This window comes from Gorilla gorilla, chromosome 12 (assembly GCF_029281585.2).
Source record: "Gorilla gorilla gorilla isolate KB3781 chromosome 12, NHGRI_mGorGor1-v2.1_pri, whole genome shotgun sequence".
Lineage (NCBI taxonomy): Eukaryota > Metazoa > Chordata > Mammalia > Primates > Hominidae > Gorilla > Gorilla gorilla.
Genome location: NC_073236.2, coordinates 33,680,967 through 33,701,281, shown reverse-complemented (window position 1 = coordinate 33,701,281; position 20,315 = coordinate 33,680,967). Strand labels below are relative to the sequence as shown.

The 20,315-nt window shown below is 47.2% G+C and overlaps 2 protein-coding genes across 2 annotated transcripts in view; one reads left to right on the top strand and one right to left on the bottom strand.

The window, feature by feature from the left end:
- Nucleotides 1-1,568, top strand: part of ANKRD36C (ankyrin repeat domain 36C) — a 173,737-nt gene extending 172,169 nt beyond the window's left edge. Inside the window, exon 82 of the mRNA XM_063695529.1 lies at nucleotides 1,318-1,568. The gene's annotated coding sequence lies outside the window, so the exon portion shown is untranslated. The remainder of the gene's footprint in view (nucleotides 1-1,317) is intronic.
- A 7,600-nt stretch (nucleotides 1,569-9,168) lies between these two features.
- Nucleotides 9,169-19,835, bottom strand: LOC129531485 (glycerol-3-phosphate acyltransferase 2, mitochondrial-like). The gene is given in 16 exon segments (XM_063695467.1): nucleotides 9,169-9,240; nucleotides 9,243-9,443; nucleotides 9,535-9,605; nucleotides 10,256-10,371; nucleotides 10,698-10,780; nucleotides 10,951-11,073; nucleotides 11,465-11,677; nucleotides 11,775-11,874; nucleotides 12,186-12,319; nucleotides 12,758-12,857; nucleotides 15,208-15,336; nucleotides 15,546-15,650; nucleotides 16,063-16,136; nucleotides 16,835-16,948; nucleotides 17,099-17,221; nucleotides 19,716-19,835. Coding segments are annotated over 15 exon segments (1,698 nt in total). The 5' UTR covers nucleotides 17,162-17,221; nucleotides 19,716-19,835.
- Between the last annotated feature and the right edge of the window lie 480 nt (nucleotides 19,836-20,315).

The window sequence follows — 20,315 nt, the reverse complement described above, 5'->3', positions numbered from 1 at the left end:
ATTTTAACCAATAGAATTTTACAATAGAATATCATAATACCTATGAATTCTAAAAACATTTTATTCAAATCTCTCTTTTTTTTTTTTTTTTTGAGACGGAGTCTGGCTCTGTTGCCCAGGCTGTAGTGCAGTGGCGCAATCTCAGCTCACTGCAAGCTCCGCCTCCCGGGTTCACGCCATTCTCCTGCCTCAGCCTCCCGAGTAGCTGGGACTACAGGCGCCCGCCACCACGCCCGGCTAATTTTTTGTATTTTTAGTAGAGACGGGGTTTCACCATGTTAGCCAGGATGGTCTCTATCTCCTGACCTCGTGATCCGCCCGCCTCGGCCTCCCAAAGTGCTGGGATTACAGGCGTGAGCCACCGCGCCCGGCCTCAAATCTCTCTTTTAATATTAGCACCTCTTCAACCTCTTCTTGACTCTACCACCAAATTTATCTTCCTAATTTCTCTTACCCTGTAAATTTCTGTGTGTGTGTGTGTGTGTGTGTGTGTGTGTGTGTGTGTGTGTGTGTGTGTGAGAGAGAGAGAGAGAGATAGAGACAGGGAAAGAGTGAATTTACCAAAAAAATAAGATAGGAAGGTTGTCGTAACATCTTCCCTTTTATTTCTCAACTCTGAAGTCCCCATTTTCATCCCTGGGAGAGTTGTTCTAGGATAGGGTAGCTAAAGGAACAGAGAAAATCAGAGTAATGGAATTAGCTAAAAGGGAAAGTGGCGACCTGAAGACCAAACACTAAAGAAGGGGCCAGTGAATGGCAAAGAAAGTGGAGAGCAAAACATGCAGGTAGATAGGGTCCTAGTTAGTGAAGGCCCAGAGGCTGGAGGGTAAACCCATGCAAGGGTGAAGTTTAATACAGTGAAAATATAAGTAAGATGGGAGACCTACCACAGAGAACCAACACTTGGCATGTTTCTGATGACAGTGTTTAGATTGCAGTGGTTCTAAAAATTAAGAGAGTTTGGAATTGGCATTCCATGTGACTTTAAAAGATAAATGATAAAGTAAATGTTTTATTCAGCTCTCTCTCTCCCTCCCCGCCCACCTTTTTCCCTCCACTCTTCTGTTTTTAATGGGGATGTTTAAAATCCAATCTCACATTAATTTTTTCTTAAGTGTAAATAATGGGAAAACTTCACTTTGAGAGGGGACTCCTCAGTAGACCTCCATAATTTCCTGGCTTTTACTGCCAGTTAGTCATCAGGAACAGCCATGGCTAAGAGAGTACCAACTGGGCAAGCCAGTGAATTATACCAGTGCATCTCAGATTTATTGATTTGTTTAACTTTTGTTTTTTCTTTTTTTTTTTTTTTTTCAGAGATAGAATCTCACTATGTTGACCAGGCTGGTCTTGAACTCTTGGCACCCAAGCGATCCTTTTGCCTGGAATCCCAAAGTGTCAGATTTACTGAAGAATATTTCATTGTAATTACTTTTTATACTTTATAGGTCAAGAGCTCTGTTTTAAAGACAAAATTTATTGAATATACTTTTTCAAACAAAGTTTCATGTTCTAATCATTGTATGATTTCAGCATTAAATGAAACACAGTAAAGAAAGTTGGGCTGATGTTGTTGGTGGTTGTTTTTGTATTCTGATTACAGAACTGTATTTTGGGTGGGCTGAACGTAGAGTAAATGCATCCTCAGCTGCTGGTATAGAAACTTTTTTTCCATGAGTGAAACTGCACATTGGGGATGGTGGGTCGGGGCTGTGAGTCCAGAGAGTTAAGCAGTAACCCCAAAGATTTTAACTGGGATCCAGAACAGCTTTTATCATCGCTCTTCTTTATGTCTATATTTATCTTTAGTAATTGTACCACATGCTGCATTTTCCACTGGTTACATAGGTAAGCCTAGTCCTCCCCACAACATTCTTATACCAATGATGGTGACAATATGCTGTATTTCTTTTGTATCAACTCCTTACTTACTGTAGCTACTCAAATTGTACTAAGACCACTGGTACTAACCTGCAAACTAATTTTGAAGTACCTGGAAGTACAGATTTGAAAACCTTTTATAGCAATCAGACATTGCCACAATATTTTACATTTTACAAAAAATAAAAGTCTTTCACTCTGGGTAGTTTGAAAAGCACCACTGCAGAGAAAATAGTTGACACTTCACAAATGCTTATTTGATTTTCCTGAAGGTGATAAGTAAATTAGATATTCTATAATGTGTTATCTTTAACACAAAAATTAAAGTAACTATTTAAACAATTAAGTAACAGAAATTCAGATTCATGGTAAAATCAAAGAATATAAACTAAAAATTCCCTATATTTTCTATATTTTCTGAGAAAATATAAATAAATATATTTTCTGAGAAAATAATATAAATAAATATATTTTCTGAGAAAATAATATAAATAAATATATTTTCTGAGAAAATAATATAAATAAATATATTTTCTGAGAAAATAATATAAATAAATATATTTTCTGAGAAAATAATATAAATAAATATATTTTCTGAGAAAATAATATAAATAAATATATTTTCTGAGAAAATAATATAAATAAATATATTTTCTGAGAAAATATAAATAAATATATTTTCTGAGAAAATATAAATAAATATATTTTCTGAGAAAATATAAATAAATATATTTTCTGAGAAAATATAAATAAATATATTTTCTGAGAAAATATAAATAAATATATTTTCTGAGAAAATATAAATAAATATATTTTCTGAGAAAATATAAATAAATATATTTTCTGAGAAAATATAAATAAATATATTTTCTGAGAAAATATAAATAAATATATTTTCTGAGAAAATATAAATAAATATATTTTCTGAGAAAATATAAATAAATATATTTTCTGAGAAAATATAAATAAATATATTTTCTGAGAAAATATAAATAAATATATTTTCTGAGAAAATATAAATAAATATATTTTCTGAGAAAATATAAATAAATATATTTTCTGAGAAAATATAAATAAATATATTTTCTGAGAAAATATAAATAAATATATTTTCTGAGAAAATATAAATAAATATATTTTCTGAGAAAATATAAATAAATATATTTTCTGAGAAAATATAAATAAAATTTCCCTACATTTTCTGAGCTTGAGTAACTCTTTAACAAAATGTTGACATAGATAAGCACTTCAGCATTCATGGATAAGCATACTTTCATAAAATCTGAAGAAAAATATATTTGATCATTCCAATGCCTGTCTCAGAGCTACTTTTTCTGCTGGTACCTCTGACTGGAATGCTTTTTCTCTCAACTCATACTTTTAAATTCTAGCCCCCTTTCAGGATCCAAATGCTCCATTTTGTAGAACATGTTTATTAAAATAGTTTATACTCTCTTATTATATTATTATATGATGCCTTAATTCATGGCAACTTGTTAATATGTCATATTTCCTCTTAAGCTTCTTAAGACGAGACCATTTATTATCACTTTGTATATTTTTAATCTTTCCCAGAATAGGTGCTCTATAAATGCTTACTCAGTTAACATCATTAAATAAGGCAACACAATGTAATTTTCACTATTAATAATGACTGCATTAGCAGGGCAAGGACTCTGAGGTATTTGTCTGACAAGCATTCAAAATTGCTAGCCAATGTTAGAACTAGAAATTTTGGAAAAGGTAGTGAGGTCAAGTCATTGACTGACCTTGGCTTTACTCATACATACTCTAACCAGATGGATACACATCAGAGCCTCAGAGTCTCAGAGTTTAAATGGGCCATAGGCACCACCTAAACTAATAGTCAAACCAGAAAAAGTATACGAGGACACTTGGAAGATGTATTGAGTTGTTAACCTAAAAGTTAAGAGAACCGAGAATCTAAATGGTGGTTGGTTAAGAAAAATACCATCTCACAAAAGAATACTCCTAACCACTACTGCAAAAAACATACTTTTGGGGAAAATAGACCCATATGGTTTGTACACATTCTCAAATATCTAAAAGTGACTTGGGCTTGATATGTAGTTCTACATGCTTCTGTTAGATTTCCAATTTATCTCTGTTTTGGTACCAGTACCATGCTGTTTTGCTTACTGTAGCCTTGTGGTATAGTTTGAAGTCAGGTAGCGTGATGCCTCCAGCTTTGTTCTTCTGGCTTAGGATTGACTTGGCAATGCGGGCTCTTTTTTGGTTCCATACGAACTTTAAAGTAGTTTTTCCCAATTTTGTGAAGAAAATCATTGGTAGCTTGATGGGGATGGCACTGAATCTATAAATTACCTTGGGCAGTATGGCCATTTTCACAATACTGATTCTTCCCATCCATGAGCATGGAATGTTCTTCCATTTGTTTGTGTCCTCTTTTATTTCGTTGAGCAGTGGTTTGTAGTTCTCCTTGAAGAGGTCCTTTATGTCCCTTGTGAGTTGGATTCCTAGGTATTTTATTCTCTTTGAAGCAATTGTGAATGGGAGTTCACTCATGATTTGGCTCTCTGTTTGTCTGTTATTGGTGTATAAGAATGCTTGTGATTTTTGCACATTGATTTTGTATCCTGAGACTTTGCTGAAGTTGCTGATCAGCTTAAGGAGATTTTGGGCTGAGACGATGGGGTTTTCTAGATATACAATCATGTCATCTGCAAACAGGGACAATTTGACTTCCTCTTTTCCTAATTGAATACCCTTTATTTCTTTCTCCTGCCTGATTGCCCTGGCCAGAACTTCCAACACTACGTTGAATAGGAGTGGTGAGAGAGGGCATCCCTGTCTTGTGCCAGTTTTCAAAGGGAATGCTTCTAGTTTTTGCCCATTCAGTATGATATTGGCTGTGGGTTTGTCATAAATAGCTCTTATTATTTTGAGATACGTCCCATCAGAGATACAGACCAATGGAACAGAACAGAGCCCTCAGAAATAATACCACACATCTACAACCATCTGATATTTGACAAACCTGACAAAAACAAGAAATGGGGAAAGGATTCCCTATTTAATAAATGGTGCTGGGAAAACTGGCTAGCCATACGTAGAAAGCTGAAACTGGATCCCTTCCTGACACCTTATACAAAAATTAATTCAAGATGGATTAAAGACTTAAATGTTAGACTTAAAACCATAATAACCCTAGAAGAAAATTTAGGCAATACCATTCAGTATATAGGCATGGGCAAGGACTTCATGTCTAAAACACCAAAAGCAATGGCAGCAAAAGCCAAAATTGACAAATGGGATCTAATTAAACTAAAGAGCTTCTGCACAGCAAAAGAAACTACTATCAGAGTGAACAGGCAACCTACAAAATGGGAGAAAATTTTTGCAATCTACTCATCTGACAAAGGGCTAATATCCAGAATCTACAATGAACTCAAACAAATTTACAAGAAAAAAACAAACAACTCCATCAAAAAGTGGGCAAAGGATATGAACAGACACTTCTCAAAAGAAGACATTTATGCAGCCAACAGACACATGAAAAAATGCTCATCATCACTGGCCATCAGAGAAATGCAAATCAAACCCACAATGAGATACCATCTCACACCAGTTACAATGACGATCATTAAAAAGTCAGGAAACAACAGGTGTTGGAGAGGATGTAGAGAAATAGGAACACTTTTACACTGTTGCTGGGACTGTAAACTAGTTCAACCATTGTGGAAGACAGTGTGGTGATTCCTCAGGGATCTAGAACTAGAAATACCATTTGACCCAGCCATCCCATTCCTGAGTATATACCCAAAGGATTATAAATCATGCTGCTATAAAGACACATGCACACGTATGTTTATTGTGGCACTATTCACAAGAGCAAAGACTTGGAACCAACCCAAATGTCCATCAATGATAGATTGGATTAAGAAAATGTGGCACATATACACCATGGAATACTATGCAGCCATAAAAAATGATGAGTTCATGTCCTTTTTAGGGACATGGATGAAGCTGGAAACCATCATTCTCAGCAAACTATCACAAGGAAAAAAACCAAACACCACAAGTTCTCACTCATAGGTGGGAATTGAACAATGAGAACACTTGGACACAGGGTGGGGAACATCACACACTGGGTCCTTTTGTGGGGTGTAGGTATGGGGGAGGGATAGCATTAGGAGATATACCTAATGTAAATGATGAGTTAATGGGTGCAGCACACCAACATGGCACATGTACATGCATGTAACAAACGTGCACATTGTGCACATGTACCCCAGAACTTAAAGTATAATAAAAAATATATATATTTAAAAAATAACAAAAAAGTGCTAATTGTAAAAAACAACAAAAAAAAGATTTCGAATTTAGTTTGAACCTTCAATGTATACCCTAAGCAAGTGACTTGAAGGAAATTTGAATGCTGTGTGCCTTCTCCCAGCTCTGCCTCACTGAGGATGGGAACCCAGTGGCACCTGAGACTCCTGGATGTAGTGCCTGGGTGACATTCCTGTGGAGAAAAGCACTTTAGGGCCAGTCTCTAGATGTCTTCTCATGAGTCTTCTGCTTTCACATGAAGCTTTTTAGAAGACAGAAGGAAAAAAATGTGAGAAGAAATACCTTACCCTTCCAGAAGATAGACCTGTTGTGCAGAGGTGCATACAACTGAGGACAGGGTTCAACGTTTTAAATTTCCACGTAGTTTCTGTGACTTCATTTAAGAGACCGTTTTTTGAATTCCATGGTTCCAATTTGTGTCTATTTTCCTGTTCACATAAATTTATAGGAATATACATGCCAGCTGTGAGAGATGACTTTATTTCACTATTGCTCTTATATCCCCCTACAGTTGTCACAAGGACACCGATATCACACAGTGACATGAACCTAGACATATAGTACACTTGGCAGAAGAATTTTCCAGGTCTAGCCCAGCAGTCCATTCAATGATCTAAAATTGTGATACAGAGAAAAATAGAAACACATATGAAACACTATAGTCAAGATACCCTGAAGTAAAAAACAGAATAATTTTGACTGATGCATGACACATGCAAAGCCATATTGCACGTGTATGTGCATATGTAAGGATCATATTGTATGATCATATTGTATGATCCTTCTCTATAATCTGTGTTTATAGGGCATATCTATGTACAACCTCTATTACACAGAATTAGGCTCAGCCAGAAGGGGGCCAAGATGGCCAACTAGAAGCAGCTATGGTGCATGGCTCTCACAGAGAAGAATGAGAGGGATGAGTAAACACAGCACCTTCAACTGAAATATCCAAGTACTCACACTGGAACTGATCAGGAAAACAGCTCCACCCATGGAGAATGGAAAAAAGCAGGGCAGGGTGACAGCCCACCCAGAAGTGACACAGAGCCAAGGGGAACCCCTTCGCCTGCGCAGGGAAGTGATGAGTGAATGTGTGAAAATCAACTCCAGGCCAGAATTTCATATCCAGCCAAACTAAGCTTCATAAGCAAAGGAGAAATAAGCTCCTTTTCAGACAAGCAAATGCTGAGAAAATTTGTTACCACCAGACCAACTTTACAAGAGCTCATGAAGCTCAGAAGTGTCCCACGACTACATGGAAATTGAACAGCCTGCTCTGGAATGACTCGTGGTTAAATAATGAAATTAAGGCAGAAATCAAGAAGTTCTTTGAAACCAGTGAGAACAAAGAGACAATGTACCAGAATCTCTGGGACACAGTTGAGGCAATGTTAAGAGGGAAATTATACCTCTACATGACCTTATTCAAAAGCTAGAAAAATCTCAAGTTAACAACCTAACATCACAACTAAAAGAACTGGAGAACCAAGAGCAAACAAACCTCAAATCTAGAAGACAAGAATCAACCAAAATAAGAGTTGAACTGAAGAAGATACATACACACACACACACACACACACACACACACATACACACACACAAATTCAAAAGATCAATGAATCGAGGAGCTGGTTTCTTGAAAAAAAGTAATAAAATAGATTGACCACTAGCTAGACTAATAAGGAAGAAAAGAGAGAAGATTCAAATAAACACAATCAGAAATAATAAGGGTGATATTACCACTGACCCCACAGAAATACAACCATCTGAGAATATTATAAACAACTCTATGCACATAAACTAGAAAATCTAGAAGAAATGGATAAATTCCTGGACACATACACCCTCCCAAGATTGAATCATTGAATCCCTGAATAGACCAATAATGAGTTCTGAAATTGAGGCAGTAATAAATAGCCTACCAACCAAAAAAAAAAAAAAAAAGCCCAGTACCACATGGATTCACAGCTCAATTCTACCAAACGTACAAAGAAGAAGAAGAAGAGCTGATACCATTCCTGCTGAAAGTATTCGAAAACAATTGAAAAGGAGGGACTCCTTCCTAACATTGTATGAGGCCAACATCATCCTGATACCAAAACCAGGCACAGATACAACAAAAAAAGAAAACTTCTGGCCAATATGCTTGATGAACATTGATGCAAAAATCCTCAATAAAATATTGGCAAACCGAATCCAGCAGCACATCAAAAAGCTTATCCACCGTGATCAAGCAGCCTTCATCCCTGGGATGCAAGGTTGGTTCAACATACACAAATCAATACATGTGATTCATCACATAAACAGAACTAAAGACAAAAGCCACATGATTATGTCAATAGATGCAGAAAAGGCTTTGATAAAATTTAACAACCTTCATGTTAAAAACTCTCAATAAACTATGTATTGAAAGAATGTACCTCAAAATAATCAGAGCCATATATGACAAACCCACAGCCAATATCATACTGAATGGGCAAAAGCTGGAAGCATTCCCCTTGAAAACTGACACAAGACAATGATGCCCTCTGTCACCACTCCTATTCAACATAGTATTGGAAGTTCTGGCCAGGGCAATTAGGCAAGAGAAAGAAATAAAGTGTATTCGAGTAGGAAGAGAGGAAGTCAAACTATCCCTGTTTGACCCCATCATCTCAGCCAAAAGCTATTTATTTATTTATTTATTTATTTATTTTGGGATGGAGTCTTGCTGTGTCACTCAGGCTGGAGTGCAGTGGCACAATCTTGGCTCACTGCAACCTCCGCCTCCCGGGTTCAAGCGATTCTCCCGCCTCAGCCTCCTGAATAGCTGCTACTACAGGTGTGTGCCACGACGTCCGGCTAATTTTTTCTATTTTTAGTAGAGACGGGGTTTCACTATGTTAGCCAGGATGGTCTTGGTCTGCTGACCTCATGATCCACCCGCCTCGTGCACCTACCCCGTGCACCTCAAGACTCACTGCCCACAGCCTCGCTCAGGAAGACGGGCAGCAGCTCAGCACTCAGCCCTGCCAGGTGAGGTGTGTGAGGCCTGGGCCAGGCCACGGCACCACCAGCAAGTCGCCCTGGCGGATGCGCAGCAGGGCCACGTGCGCCTGCAGCAGGCTCAGTGAGTGCTGCAGCAGGCTCCGCAGCTGCCCAGAGAAGCCTACATCAAAGCCACGCAACAGTATCTCCTCCGTCAGCCAGGAGAACTCCCCCAGGAGCTGCGACAGGAACACACCCTGGGTGGGCAGAGCAGGGCTAAGCAGCAGGGCCACACATCGCGCCCCCCCCCCGCCACCGCCCAGGTCCCCACCACATTGCACCCCCTACCTTCTGATGCTTGAAGAGCAGCAGCGTCGCCATGATGGCCGTGCTCATCACCGCAGAGCTCCCTACACTGGCTGGGGTGGGGCAGGGGGTGGAGATGCTGGTCAGGTTGAGGCCCAGCAGCCTGGTCCCTCCATGATCTGGCAAGTCTTCCTAGCCACACATCCCAACTCCACCCCAGGGATGAGGAACGTATGCCCGGAGCAGTGGTGTTTATCACACACAGGCTGAGAGCCAGGCCAGGAGCTGGGGGCCTTTCCCTGGATCTCATCGTAGGGCCCACACATCAACCCACAGCCTCTACTAGAGGAGCACTGAAGAAGATACAGATGGATCTCCCTATAAGGGCCCTCTGCGGAGGCACTGTGCTAAGCCCCTTACACGTATCATTCCATTCAGTTAACACCATCCCCACCCAAAGCTAAGGAGACTCCGCTCAGAAGGCAGGGCTGGGTGTGGCCTTGGGGAAGCAGCTGCAGCCTCCTGGCCTCAGGCCACCATCTCTGTGCATGCACTTAGCTGCTCCCTCATGATGGCCCTGGCTGCCTGCTCCTCCTGTAGGAGGAGGGTTCCATTCTTCTTCAGATGTCCCCGAGGTACCACAGAGGGCCTCAGGTGCAGACACTCACTTGGAATGGAAAACCCTGGTGACTGGCTGACCCCGAGAGAGGGGACGGTTCAGTGACCCACCCGCAAAGGCCCAGATCTGGTTCACCCTCACTACTCAGGACATGACAGCTCAGTCTCCTGACCAGGAGCTGGTCCTCTTCCTTGAGGGCCAGGAGAGGCCCAGTTATGGGGGTCCACTCCTGCTCCTTCTCAGTGTCTGGGACAGCAGTACTGAGATAGAGACACAGATTACAGGATGAAGGGTCCAAACACAAAAACAGCTGTGGGAACGCTTAGAGCTTTCTAAAAGGTGAGGGTGTTTCCCCCTCCCAGCCCCAGGACAGAGGATGGCTTCTATAACCCCTAGTCCCATCCATGCCTCTGTGCCATACCCCACACTCAGACTGTTGGCAAGGCGAGTACCTGGAACTATTCTAGATGACCCCAGGATATTTGGTGAGGGAGGGCTGCTAGTGTGTGTATATGGGGGATACATAAGCTGGTGCTGAAGGGCTGCTTGCCTTGCCCCCTGAGACCCCACACTCCCGTGCCCCTACCATTGGCCCAGCACGATGGGCTGCAGTAGCTGCTCCAGGGTCTGTCTGCCGCCCCAGCAGCTTCTGGCACTGACGATGTATTCCTGCCCAGGAGAAGGCTCTTAGGTGGCCTGCTCGGGCCCACCAGGAAACTTGCACACAGCCCACTGGAAGTAGGCAAAGCTATCCCTGCAGTGGCTTTGAGGGCCAGGCTGCCAGGATGCCTAGGACAGACACCCCAGGTACTCCTAGCCTTCCCCAGCTGGCTCCATACCTGCAGGGAAAAGGGCTGAGCTAGGTGCACCCGGGAGCAGATCCGGTGGCTGCAGCCCCAGCAGCTCCACAGGCTACGTAGGACAGCCAGAGCTCCTGTCCACAGCCCCAGGGGGGCCGAGGCCTGCAAGGAGGGAGAGGATAACTATACTCGCCGAGGACACTGCTCTCGGGCGGACATCAGGGCTGCCCACCCATCCTGGTCTCCAGAGGTATCCTCTGGTCCCACCCTGCTCAGTTTTATCTCAGGCCCAAACTGGTGTGTGACCTTGTCCCAAGCTCCTCTTTTCTTATCCATGACACAGGAAAAATCCCTCCCTATCAAGGTCTTTAGAGTATGAAATGAGATGATGGTAATGGCCTTGGCAGGTGCTGCCAGATGATTGTAAGGACGATTCCTTTGTGCCCCCCACAGCCCTAAGTGGGGCTCAGCCACAGGACACAATATTGTGCCTCCTGTCGGGAGCTGGTGTCCACCTAGGGGCCCAAGGGGCTGGAGGGTCTCACATTCTCACATGGTCTATGTCACACGGTGCATCCGGAACCAGGTCATAGGTGACGGCCACTGGTACCAGCAGAGCATCTGGGACGATGCCCACCTGGACTGCCTGCACCACAAGCCCCACCCAAGCCTGGCCCAGGGCTGACAGCCGTGGCCCCAGAGCCCCAGGAGGTTCCTCCAGGAAGATGAGCAGGGGCTGCCCACTAACCAGCAGCTGCTCTATGACCTGGAATAGGAGGGGTCAGAGGGGGTGTTAAGGCCAGAGCAGAAACAGACCCCTGTCCCCTTAGCCTGGCCCATATGTAACCACTGGGGGCACTCACCGCCTGGACCACAGCCCTTGCAAGGAGCCCCTCAGAGCTGTCCAGGGAGAGGTTGGCCTCTGGGGGCAGGAAAAGTCCCCCAAGCTTCCTCAGCAGAGCTCTGTGGGACATAGGGCAGAGCCTGATAAGGAAAGGGGCTCTGAAGATGCGAATGAGTAAGGGGCTAGTGAGAGTCTCAGCTCCCCCACGGCCAGCCTGTGTCCTACTTGAATACCCTGAGGCGAAGCCATGGCCCTAGGCCCTGTGGCTGACACCTCCATCTAAGCCCCACAGGCTAGACTGCTGTATGGCTCGGAGCAGAGAGGCCACGAAGAGGGCCTTTAGCAGGGAGCTGCTGCCAACACACCCCAATACACACCCCGCCCCAGCCTGCGACTTCTCCATGTATGTCTAGAGGCAAAAGGTTTTTACCTGAGGGCAGGGGAGCAGGCGCGGGAGTCCCAGGCCACACGGAGTACACCCAGGCCCTGGGAGAGCAGCATAAAGGGCAGCAGGATCCCATCCAGGAGGGTTTTGTGAGTAGAGAGGAGGACAAGCGGCAAGCCCTGCTCCAGGGAGAGCCAGAGGGAAGTGCCAACCTGCCCCACCCTGAGGACACAGGCAGCCAAAGACCCAGGGCAGCCCCAGAGGGAGGGACAGTTCAGCTGCAGAGTTCTTCCTCTGAGCACATTTCCCAAAAGCAAAGGAGCCTTTAGACAACTCTTAAGGTAACTGCACCGATGCACTGACGTAATGGTTGTTAAGACCATGATGGAAAGACGTTAGAGGAAGCCCCATGGGAGCAGGGCCATGAGACATAAGGGAAGGTCGGCAAATAGCAGGGGATTTTTCCCACCAGCTGATGGGGACTGGACTGCTGTATGGCTGGGAACAGAGAGGCCAGGAAGCAGGACCAGATGGGGACTGCTCCTGACTTAAGGGCTTGGCCCAGCCTCTGCTCTTCTGCTCCCACCATCCCCAACCCAATGGAGGGCGGGCCTTACTGCCTGGGCGGCCTTCTGGACCATCTTCATCTGACCCTTGTGGAGCTGCACATTCAGGAAGAGGCAGTTCAGGAACCTCAGCAGCGCCCAGCTGAACAGCCTGGGGAGGGACACCAGGCCTGAGGTGCGGCAAGGAGTGACGCTCGGCCCGTGGCACTTGGAGGGCCGCCCAGTGCTCCTTAGGGCAGGCCCCGCCACTATCCTCATTTTACAGAAGAGGAAAGTGAGACTCAGGGAGGCTACAGAACTGCTTCCTGGCAGTGAACGCTAAGAAGTAGCAGTGCTGGGACTGGAAGTTCTGACACCAGAGTTCATGCCCACCAGACGCTGCTACTCTCCCACAACCTCATGGTGGAGCTGCCTCACATCAGAATCAGAGCATCTGCCTCAATTTACCCTAAAGGAGACTAGAGGACCAAGCCTCTCTCCAGGCAGAACCCAGCCTGGTCTTCACAATCTACCAGAAAAGGTGAAATAAAAAGGAAGGATTAGTAATAGAAGAAGGAAAGGGGATAACTGCAGGGGCAAAATCCCTGGTGGGCAGGTGGGTGGGGTTGTCCCTGCAGCCCAACAGGAGGACCAGCTCTATTTATTTTTTAGGACAGGGTCTTGCTCTGTTGCCCAGGCTGAAGTGCAGTGGCACAAACTTGGCTCACTACAACCTCTGCCTCCTGGGCTCAAGCGATCCTCCCACCTCAGCCTCTCAAGTATCTAGGACCACAGGCACGCAACAGTGCACCCGGCTAATTTTTGGAGAGACAAGTTTGCCCTGGCTGGTCTATGTCGCCCAGGCTGGTCTTCAGCTCTTGGGTGATCCACCCCGCTCAGCCTCCCAAAGTGCTGATATTACAGGTGTGAGCCACTGCACCGGCATAGGACCAGCTTTAATTTAGGACAGACACATAGCTGTAGTAGCAGGGAAATGTGGTGGATAAGCAGCAAGTCTCCATGTGATGGCTTTTATCTTTCTGTGAAGCATGAGATGGGGAATCAGTTGACAGTGGATAAGTCTAAGAAGGAGCAGGCTGGGTGGGAGCCCTGGAGAGTGCCATGTGTCCCTGTGACATTTGCACTTAGCAAGGAAACCAGTCCACTGGTGGGTGTTTCTCTGGCAATGCTGGGCTGCTCAGGTGCACAGAGAAGGTAGACAGTGGGGGGTCATGCCCATGACTCCCTCAAAAGAGCATTATTAGCACCCTGAGCCTGCAATCTCAGCTAGGCTTGGAGGGAAGGAAACACAGAAAGGGAGGCTGATGGCTGATGTCAAGGTAGGCAGATCAAGCGACTAGAAATCTTGACAAATTCAAGGAATTGTCACAGCAGAGGGCTGGTCAAGGTCACCAACAACCTCTACTTTCTGTCCTTGCTCAGTTGGCCACTCAGCACATTCAAGACAGTTGAGCTTGACACATGCTGCCCCAAGCCCACCTGTACTCAGGGACTCATTCATCTCCTTGGCTTTAAACACCATCTGTATGCTAAAGCCTCGCAGTGTCTCTGGCCCCAACCTCTCTTCTGAGCTCCAGGCTCCTATATGCAGCTGCCTCCTCAGTGTCTCCACAAGCATGTCAGGTACCAAAACTCTCTCTCTCCAAACTACCTTTTTGGGCCAACTCACTTCTCCCAAAGCCTGTTCTGTCCATACCACCAGAAAGTAGGCTAGAAACGGGGCTGTCCTGTAACTTCTCCTACTTCCCTCACTGCCCCTGTTCCCACCGTCCAATCCCTCAGTGAGTCCTGTTAATATCACCTCGACCTCTCAATCCACTTTTCAACCTCTACTGTCCACCATGATCTCTCACCTGGATTAACAAAACAGCCTTCCAGATGCCCTTCTGGTCTCCACTCTTGAACCCAATTCATGATGTCACTTCCCACTTAAAACCTTGCAACTGATTTTCACTGTACTTGGAGATCCAGTCCAAACTTGCACGGCCTTACATGATTTGATCCCTTCTGCTTCTCGATTTCACCTCCCATAGCTCTCGACCCCTCACTTGCTGGCTTCCAACCACGTCAGCTTCTGGAGCAAACCTAGTCCTTTCCTGCCCAGGGCCAAAGCTCAGGCTATTCCCTCTAGCAAGACTGTTCGCCTCATTCTTGTTCCCCCAAGGCTGGCTCCTTTTCTTCCTCTTGGCTCTGGCTTACAGGCTCTTTGTTCCCTTCCTGGTAGTCTGTCTCAGCCCTGTTCCTTCCTCCTTGCAGCTGCGCATATCTCATTTACCCTCCGTTTCCCTGGAACAGTGTGCTTCATCTAACATAGGCTCCGACCTGTGCTGGCAAAATGTGGGGATGGGAGGCGGTGGTGAAGGCAGGCTGCAGCCCACTCTGGTAAACACTATCCAGCAAGCCAGGAGGAGAGTCCAGCACTTCCCCAAGCCCGGCCAACACCCGCTCTCCAGAAGGACAGAGTCCCCAGCCCAAGGGTGAGTGCCCCTCAGCCCAGTTACCTGACCAGGAAGGGACGGGGTGGGGCCTGGATGTGACCCAGGATGCGCTGTACCTCCTTCTTCACAAGGTCAGGCACCTGGCCTTCCCCAGTGCCTCCTGGGACCCTCCCTGAGAGGAGGTTCTGCACCCTGTGAGGGGGTTAGAAGGAGTGGTATGAGGCTGCAGCAGGGCACGGCCTCCAGTCTTCATCCTCCTCCTTAAGGAAGGGTCCCAGGCAAAGCTCATGCTCTAGAAGCCTTGCCCTAGCCACCTCTCTCAAACACCCCTACCTAGTGTCATTGTCATCCCATTCAGGATCCCAGAAATGTCAGCCAGACCTCACTCCCTGCCTCCTCACCCGGTGCTTTCCATGATCTTCTGTGGGGCATCCTGGCAGGGGGGGATGTGCTGCTCCAGGGACCACAGGAAATAGCAGAGCCTCCGAACCAGCCAGCCCCGAAACCTGGGCACAGCTCCCAGAGCAGGAGGGAAGATCCTTCAGAGAGGGCCCACCTCCACTAGGACTCACAGAAGGCTATTCAATCAGAAAGGGACCACACCCCAGACCCATGTACTAGGAACACCTGAGCAGGAAGAACTGCCTGTCCATCTGTGCCCCATTCCCACCCCTCACCCTGTTGAGTCGGGTACAGGTTCACAGCCTGAAACACGGTGGGCAATCCATACATGCTCACAGAAGGAACTGCAAGAGAGCTCCAAGTCTGCCCCTCCCTGCAGGCTTGTGTATGGAACAGAGGACGGGGCCCTTCTTTCTCTATCAGAGGAAGAAAATGGCACCAAAAAGCAGGGCCCCAGCAGCCCTGCACCCAAGGGTCCCTGTCCCCAAGCCTGCTCCAGTCCATAGCTCTGACTACCTTGTGTTTTCCTCCTTCACCAGGATCACATTGCAGAAGCCTAGGTCCGTTATGCTTCTGTGGAAGAGGGACTCCTGCAAGAGAGGGGGAGAGACAGCATGTCCTGGGGGGCCTTTGCAAACTGGTAAAGAAACACCCCTGTACTGCCCCTCTGGCTCTGCCTGGTGGCCTGCTAAGTCTTCCAGGAGAAAAGATTACAGCACAGTATTTCGCAAAAGGTGTTTGACCCCAGATTCTAGGCTGGCTCAGGAAAAAGGGGCCCATGCTCAAAACTGAAGTGCTGTATCCTGTACAGAATCACCCTCTTTCAGAGTGCTATATGAAAGCCTCCAGAAGTTATCTTCTCAACAGCAGAGAAAACGCAGCCTGGGTCTCCATGAGAAATCTGGGCTCCCTCACCACCATCACATGACACAAACCAAAAAAGAGGTCTTCAAGCGTGTGCTGAGTGCTGGGGAAGTCTGAGTGGGTGATGTCCACAAAACTGAACAACAAAACTGACACAGGCATGATAAGAACCCAGCCCTCTGGGCACACCCTACCACCACTTAGGCCCCTCTGTACTTCTCCCACCCAACTCTCCCAGGCCTGGGAACAAGCCACCGCCCAACCATACAACCAATACCAGTGCATCCATTCCCCTGAAAGACAGAAGCAGAGGCATGGGGCAGGGAAGAGCCAAGCTTGCAGGGACATAAAGGAAGCAGCTTCCCAGAGCTTCGGCTCCCAGAACCAAGCTTTCTGCTTGGGGCCTGGCCCTACCATCACTCACCCAGCTCTTGGGGGTGCAGGTCTGGCAACAGCGACCCACAAAGGGGCGATACTTCCCCAGGAATGGAGTGACAGCCTCCAGCTTCATCCCAAAGCCTGACGACCACAGGCTAGTCTGGAAAGGGCGATGAGGAGAGATGAGAGGACTCAAAGTCCTTGGCAGGAGAGAGGGAAAGATGGAGCAATGGAGGCTCTAGGAGTGAGGGGCACAGCAGAAGGGGTGGCAGGGCAGAGAGGATTTGAGGAATGGGAGGAGCCACATTACCTCTCGGCCACTGGGGCTGCTCCTTGGCTGAGTTTGGCATCTGCCTTCCAACATGGTGGCCATGAGAGCCTAGAAGAACCACGAACCAGTCACCTCTGGCACTCTCCTTCTCCCCACAGAAACCTGAGCCAGGGAAAGGTGCAAGGATGGAGCCATAAGAATCTGAGCCATAATCCAGGGCCTCCTGCGGTAACTGCAACCCCCCATCACAGGACAGACAGACATCACTGAGGCCATCAGTGGTGAGGAGAACCTAGGCTGGAAACTAGGGGCTGGCTCAGATCAAGGCCCTGCCCCACACCCAACTGATCCCACAAAGGAGCCAGCTGTCCTCAAAAGGTCTCACAGTATCCAGGTCAGGGCCCTCCTCGGGCCAACATGAGGGGGATCGGTTGTCTTAGCATCCACACCCACCCGGCCATCTCCTAGCACAGATGGGGGCTGTACCGGACATGCTGATCCTTTCTGTGCAGAGGGAAAGAATGAGGGCTGGATTGGAAGGAAGGAGGCACAAGACTGCCAAGGAGGAAGAAGACTATTGCCATGAGGCCACCAGGTCCTACTCAGCTGCCCTTCCCCTCCTCACCAGGAGACAGCCCTGTAACCACCCAAACATTACGGGAATGTGGGCTGGCTAATAGAAGAGGGACAACTCAGGGTCAGAACACAGAGGCCTACTCACCAGGAATGAGCATCTAGTTGGGGACAAAGACAGACTTTTCCACAATCACTCCCCTCTCACATTAACGTTCTCCACAGAAGACGCTACTTGTATCTCCTCAGCCCCTCCTTCCCACCACAATATTTCCCTGAACTAATAAATACCTATGTTCCTTCAAACAGCACTGAACGACTCCTGGCTCAAAAATTTGGGCCTAAAAGCCCCTCTTCCCTATTTCTCAGCACGACCCTGATGAGTGGGCTGGTCTAATCATGTTTCCCCATCCCTACCACACTTTGATCAGGCCCATCTAGGAGCCTCTCCCTTCCCAGCCACCCACCCAATTCTGCCCAGGGTTCTAAGTCCACGATGCTTCTGGAACACCCTCTAAGCCCTCCCTCTCCTCCTTGGGTTCCCCAGCCCAAGCCTGCCCGGCAAAGAGCCATTCGAAGCCCTCCTCCAGGGCTATGGTTTCATCTCCCTACGTGGTCAGAGTGTCCTGAGGGCAGGGACTCATCTCTGTATGTCCAGCAGTCTGCCCGGTGTGCAAGAGGGAACCAGGAAGAGCCAGCTGACCCACAATAACTTCCTCCCAAGAATTCTCCAGGCGCGTTCCTCCTTTCCCCAGTCAGCTCGGTTTCCAGCCAGGAAGCCAAGCAGTAATGGGATCAGGATCCCTGCAGTGCCCAGGGTCTGGGGGGCCACGGGAGGCTCATCCCAAAGGCACTCTGTTATCTTGAAAATGTTGCATAGCCCTGTTCACAGACACATGGTACAGGAAGGCTACAAACCCACGCCCGCTTTGCAAGGAGGGTGTCTGTCCCCTAGCTGCAGACCACCCCCAACCCCCAAATCCAACCCCATTAGGTCTGTGCTAGCTCTACGGAAGCAGAGTCAAAGCCATGGCAAGGGGTTATTCCCATCTGCCAGTTAACAACACAGCTCAGGACTCCTACAGCAGAGGATGCAAACTGGCACCCCGAGGGCAAATTCAACTCATAGACACATATATATACACACACATATATACATATATAATACATATATACATATATACACACACATATATACATATATAATACATATATACATATATACACACATATATACATATATAATACATATATACATATATAATACATATATACATATATACACACACATATATACAAATAATACATATATACATATATATACACACACACACACACAGTTCTTTGACTACACAACGTGCTAAAACCTTATGATGTAAAACCAACGTTGAACAGCAGAGGGCTTGTTACATATACATTTTTTGAAAATCAAGGTTTCCAGTCGCGGCTGTAATGGAAAAAGCTGAGCTCTGGCATCTCTGAGCACACACCCCACAGGGCCCAGCTGGCCGCCACTGTCCCTTTAGCCCGACAGCAGGAGCCCTCCCGTTTGCCTCCACCTTGATTATCACTGACGCCTGAGCCTGTGCATATCTGAGCGTTCAGCCCTTGATCAAGGGTAAAACTCTAAACCTGCCCCCACGTTTGGAATGCTTGTGCCCTACAGAGAGCCGCAAGAGAACTTCACCTTCCCGGCTCTGCTCAAACATGGCCTCGGCGCCCCACAGCCCCCGCCCAGGGCCCCTCAGGACTCAGCTCCCTCGTCAGACCCGTGGCAGGCGCTCCCCGAGCTACCCCAAGATGTGCGAAGGGCACCTGCCCGACATCAGGTCCCGGATGCCCTCTCTGGATGTAGGGGAACGGGATGCCGAGGAAGAGGCAAAGCGGGGCTCTCCACAACACCACGCCCCACAAGGACTCATTCCCGCCACAAGCCCCGCATGGCCGGCGCTCCCTCCCTTTCGACTTCCGCCCAGTCCCCAACAGGCCGCTCAGACCAGGCTCTTGAAGCAGGAAAGCCCCTGGATGATCCCGGTCCGCTTCTGACCTGGCCTCGCCGGGGAGCGACCACCGCGCCTCTCACCTCACACCAGCCGCCAACTCCCGCCAAAGCAGCAACTCCGCAAAGCCGCCACAAGGCGTGGACTGCTCAAGGGAAGGAGCGGATTGCCCACCTCCGCGCGTCCGGCTAAAAGGCAGCCCCGAGAGCCAATTGGGATGCGCGCTGGTCCAGAAGCCCCGCCCTGCGTCCCGTGCTCTGCGGCACTCAAGGTGGCCACGGGACCGTGCTCTGGGGATGGCCTGCTCCGTTTTCCAGTCGGCCCTGGCCCGCGGTGGGAGGGGAGTACTGCAGGCGGCCGCGAGGCCCCGGGTGCTTGAGCTTCGAGCAGGGACTCAGGCCAGATTCTGATTAAAGAGGTTATCCCAGGGCTTACGCTCCTCCAAGCTGGGGTTCGGCTCTAGCAAAATTCTGAGCTGGGGACGATTAGAAAGGAGAGAAGATCATCAAGAGACAGTTGCAGTCATGAAAAACAAGTCAGGCCTCCCAGTGTCATTTCCTTTGTTAATGTGAAGCCTAGACCACCGTCAGGGACCTCCAGCAGCCGTGCGGTGCTAAGGTTTCAGCTGGGCCTGTGGCCAGCGTGTTCATTCGTGTGGTTATTTGATTAAGACCTGACTCCTG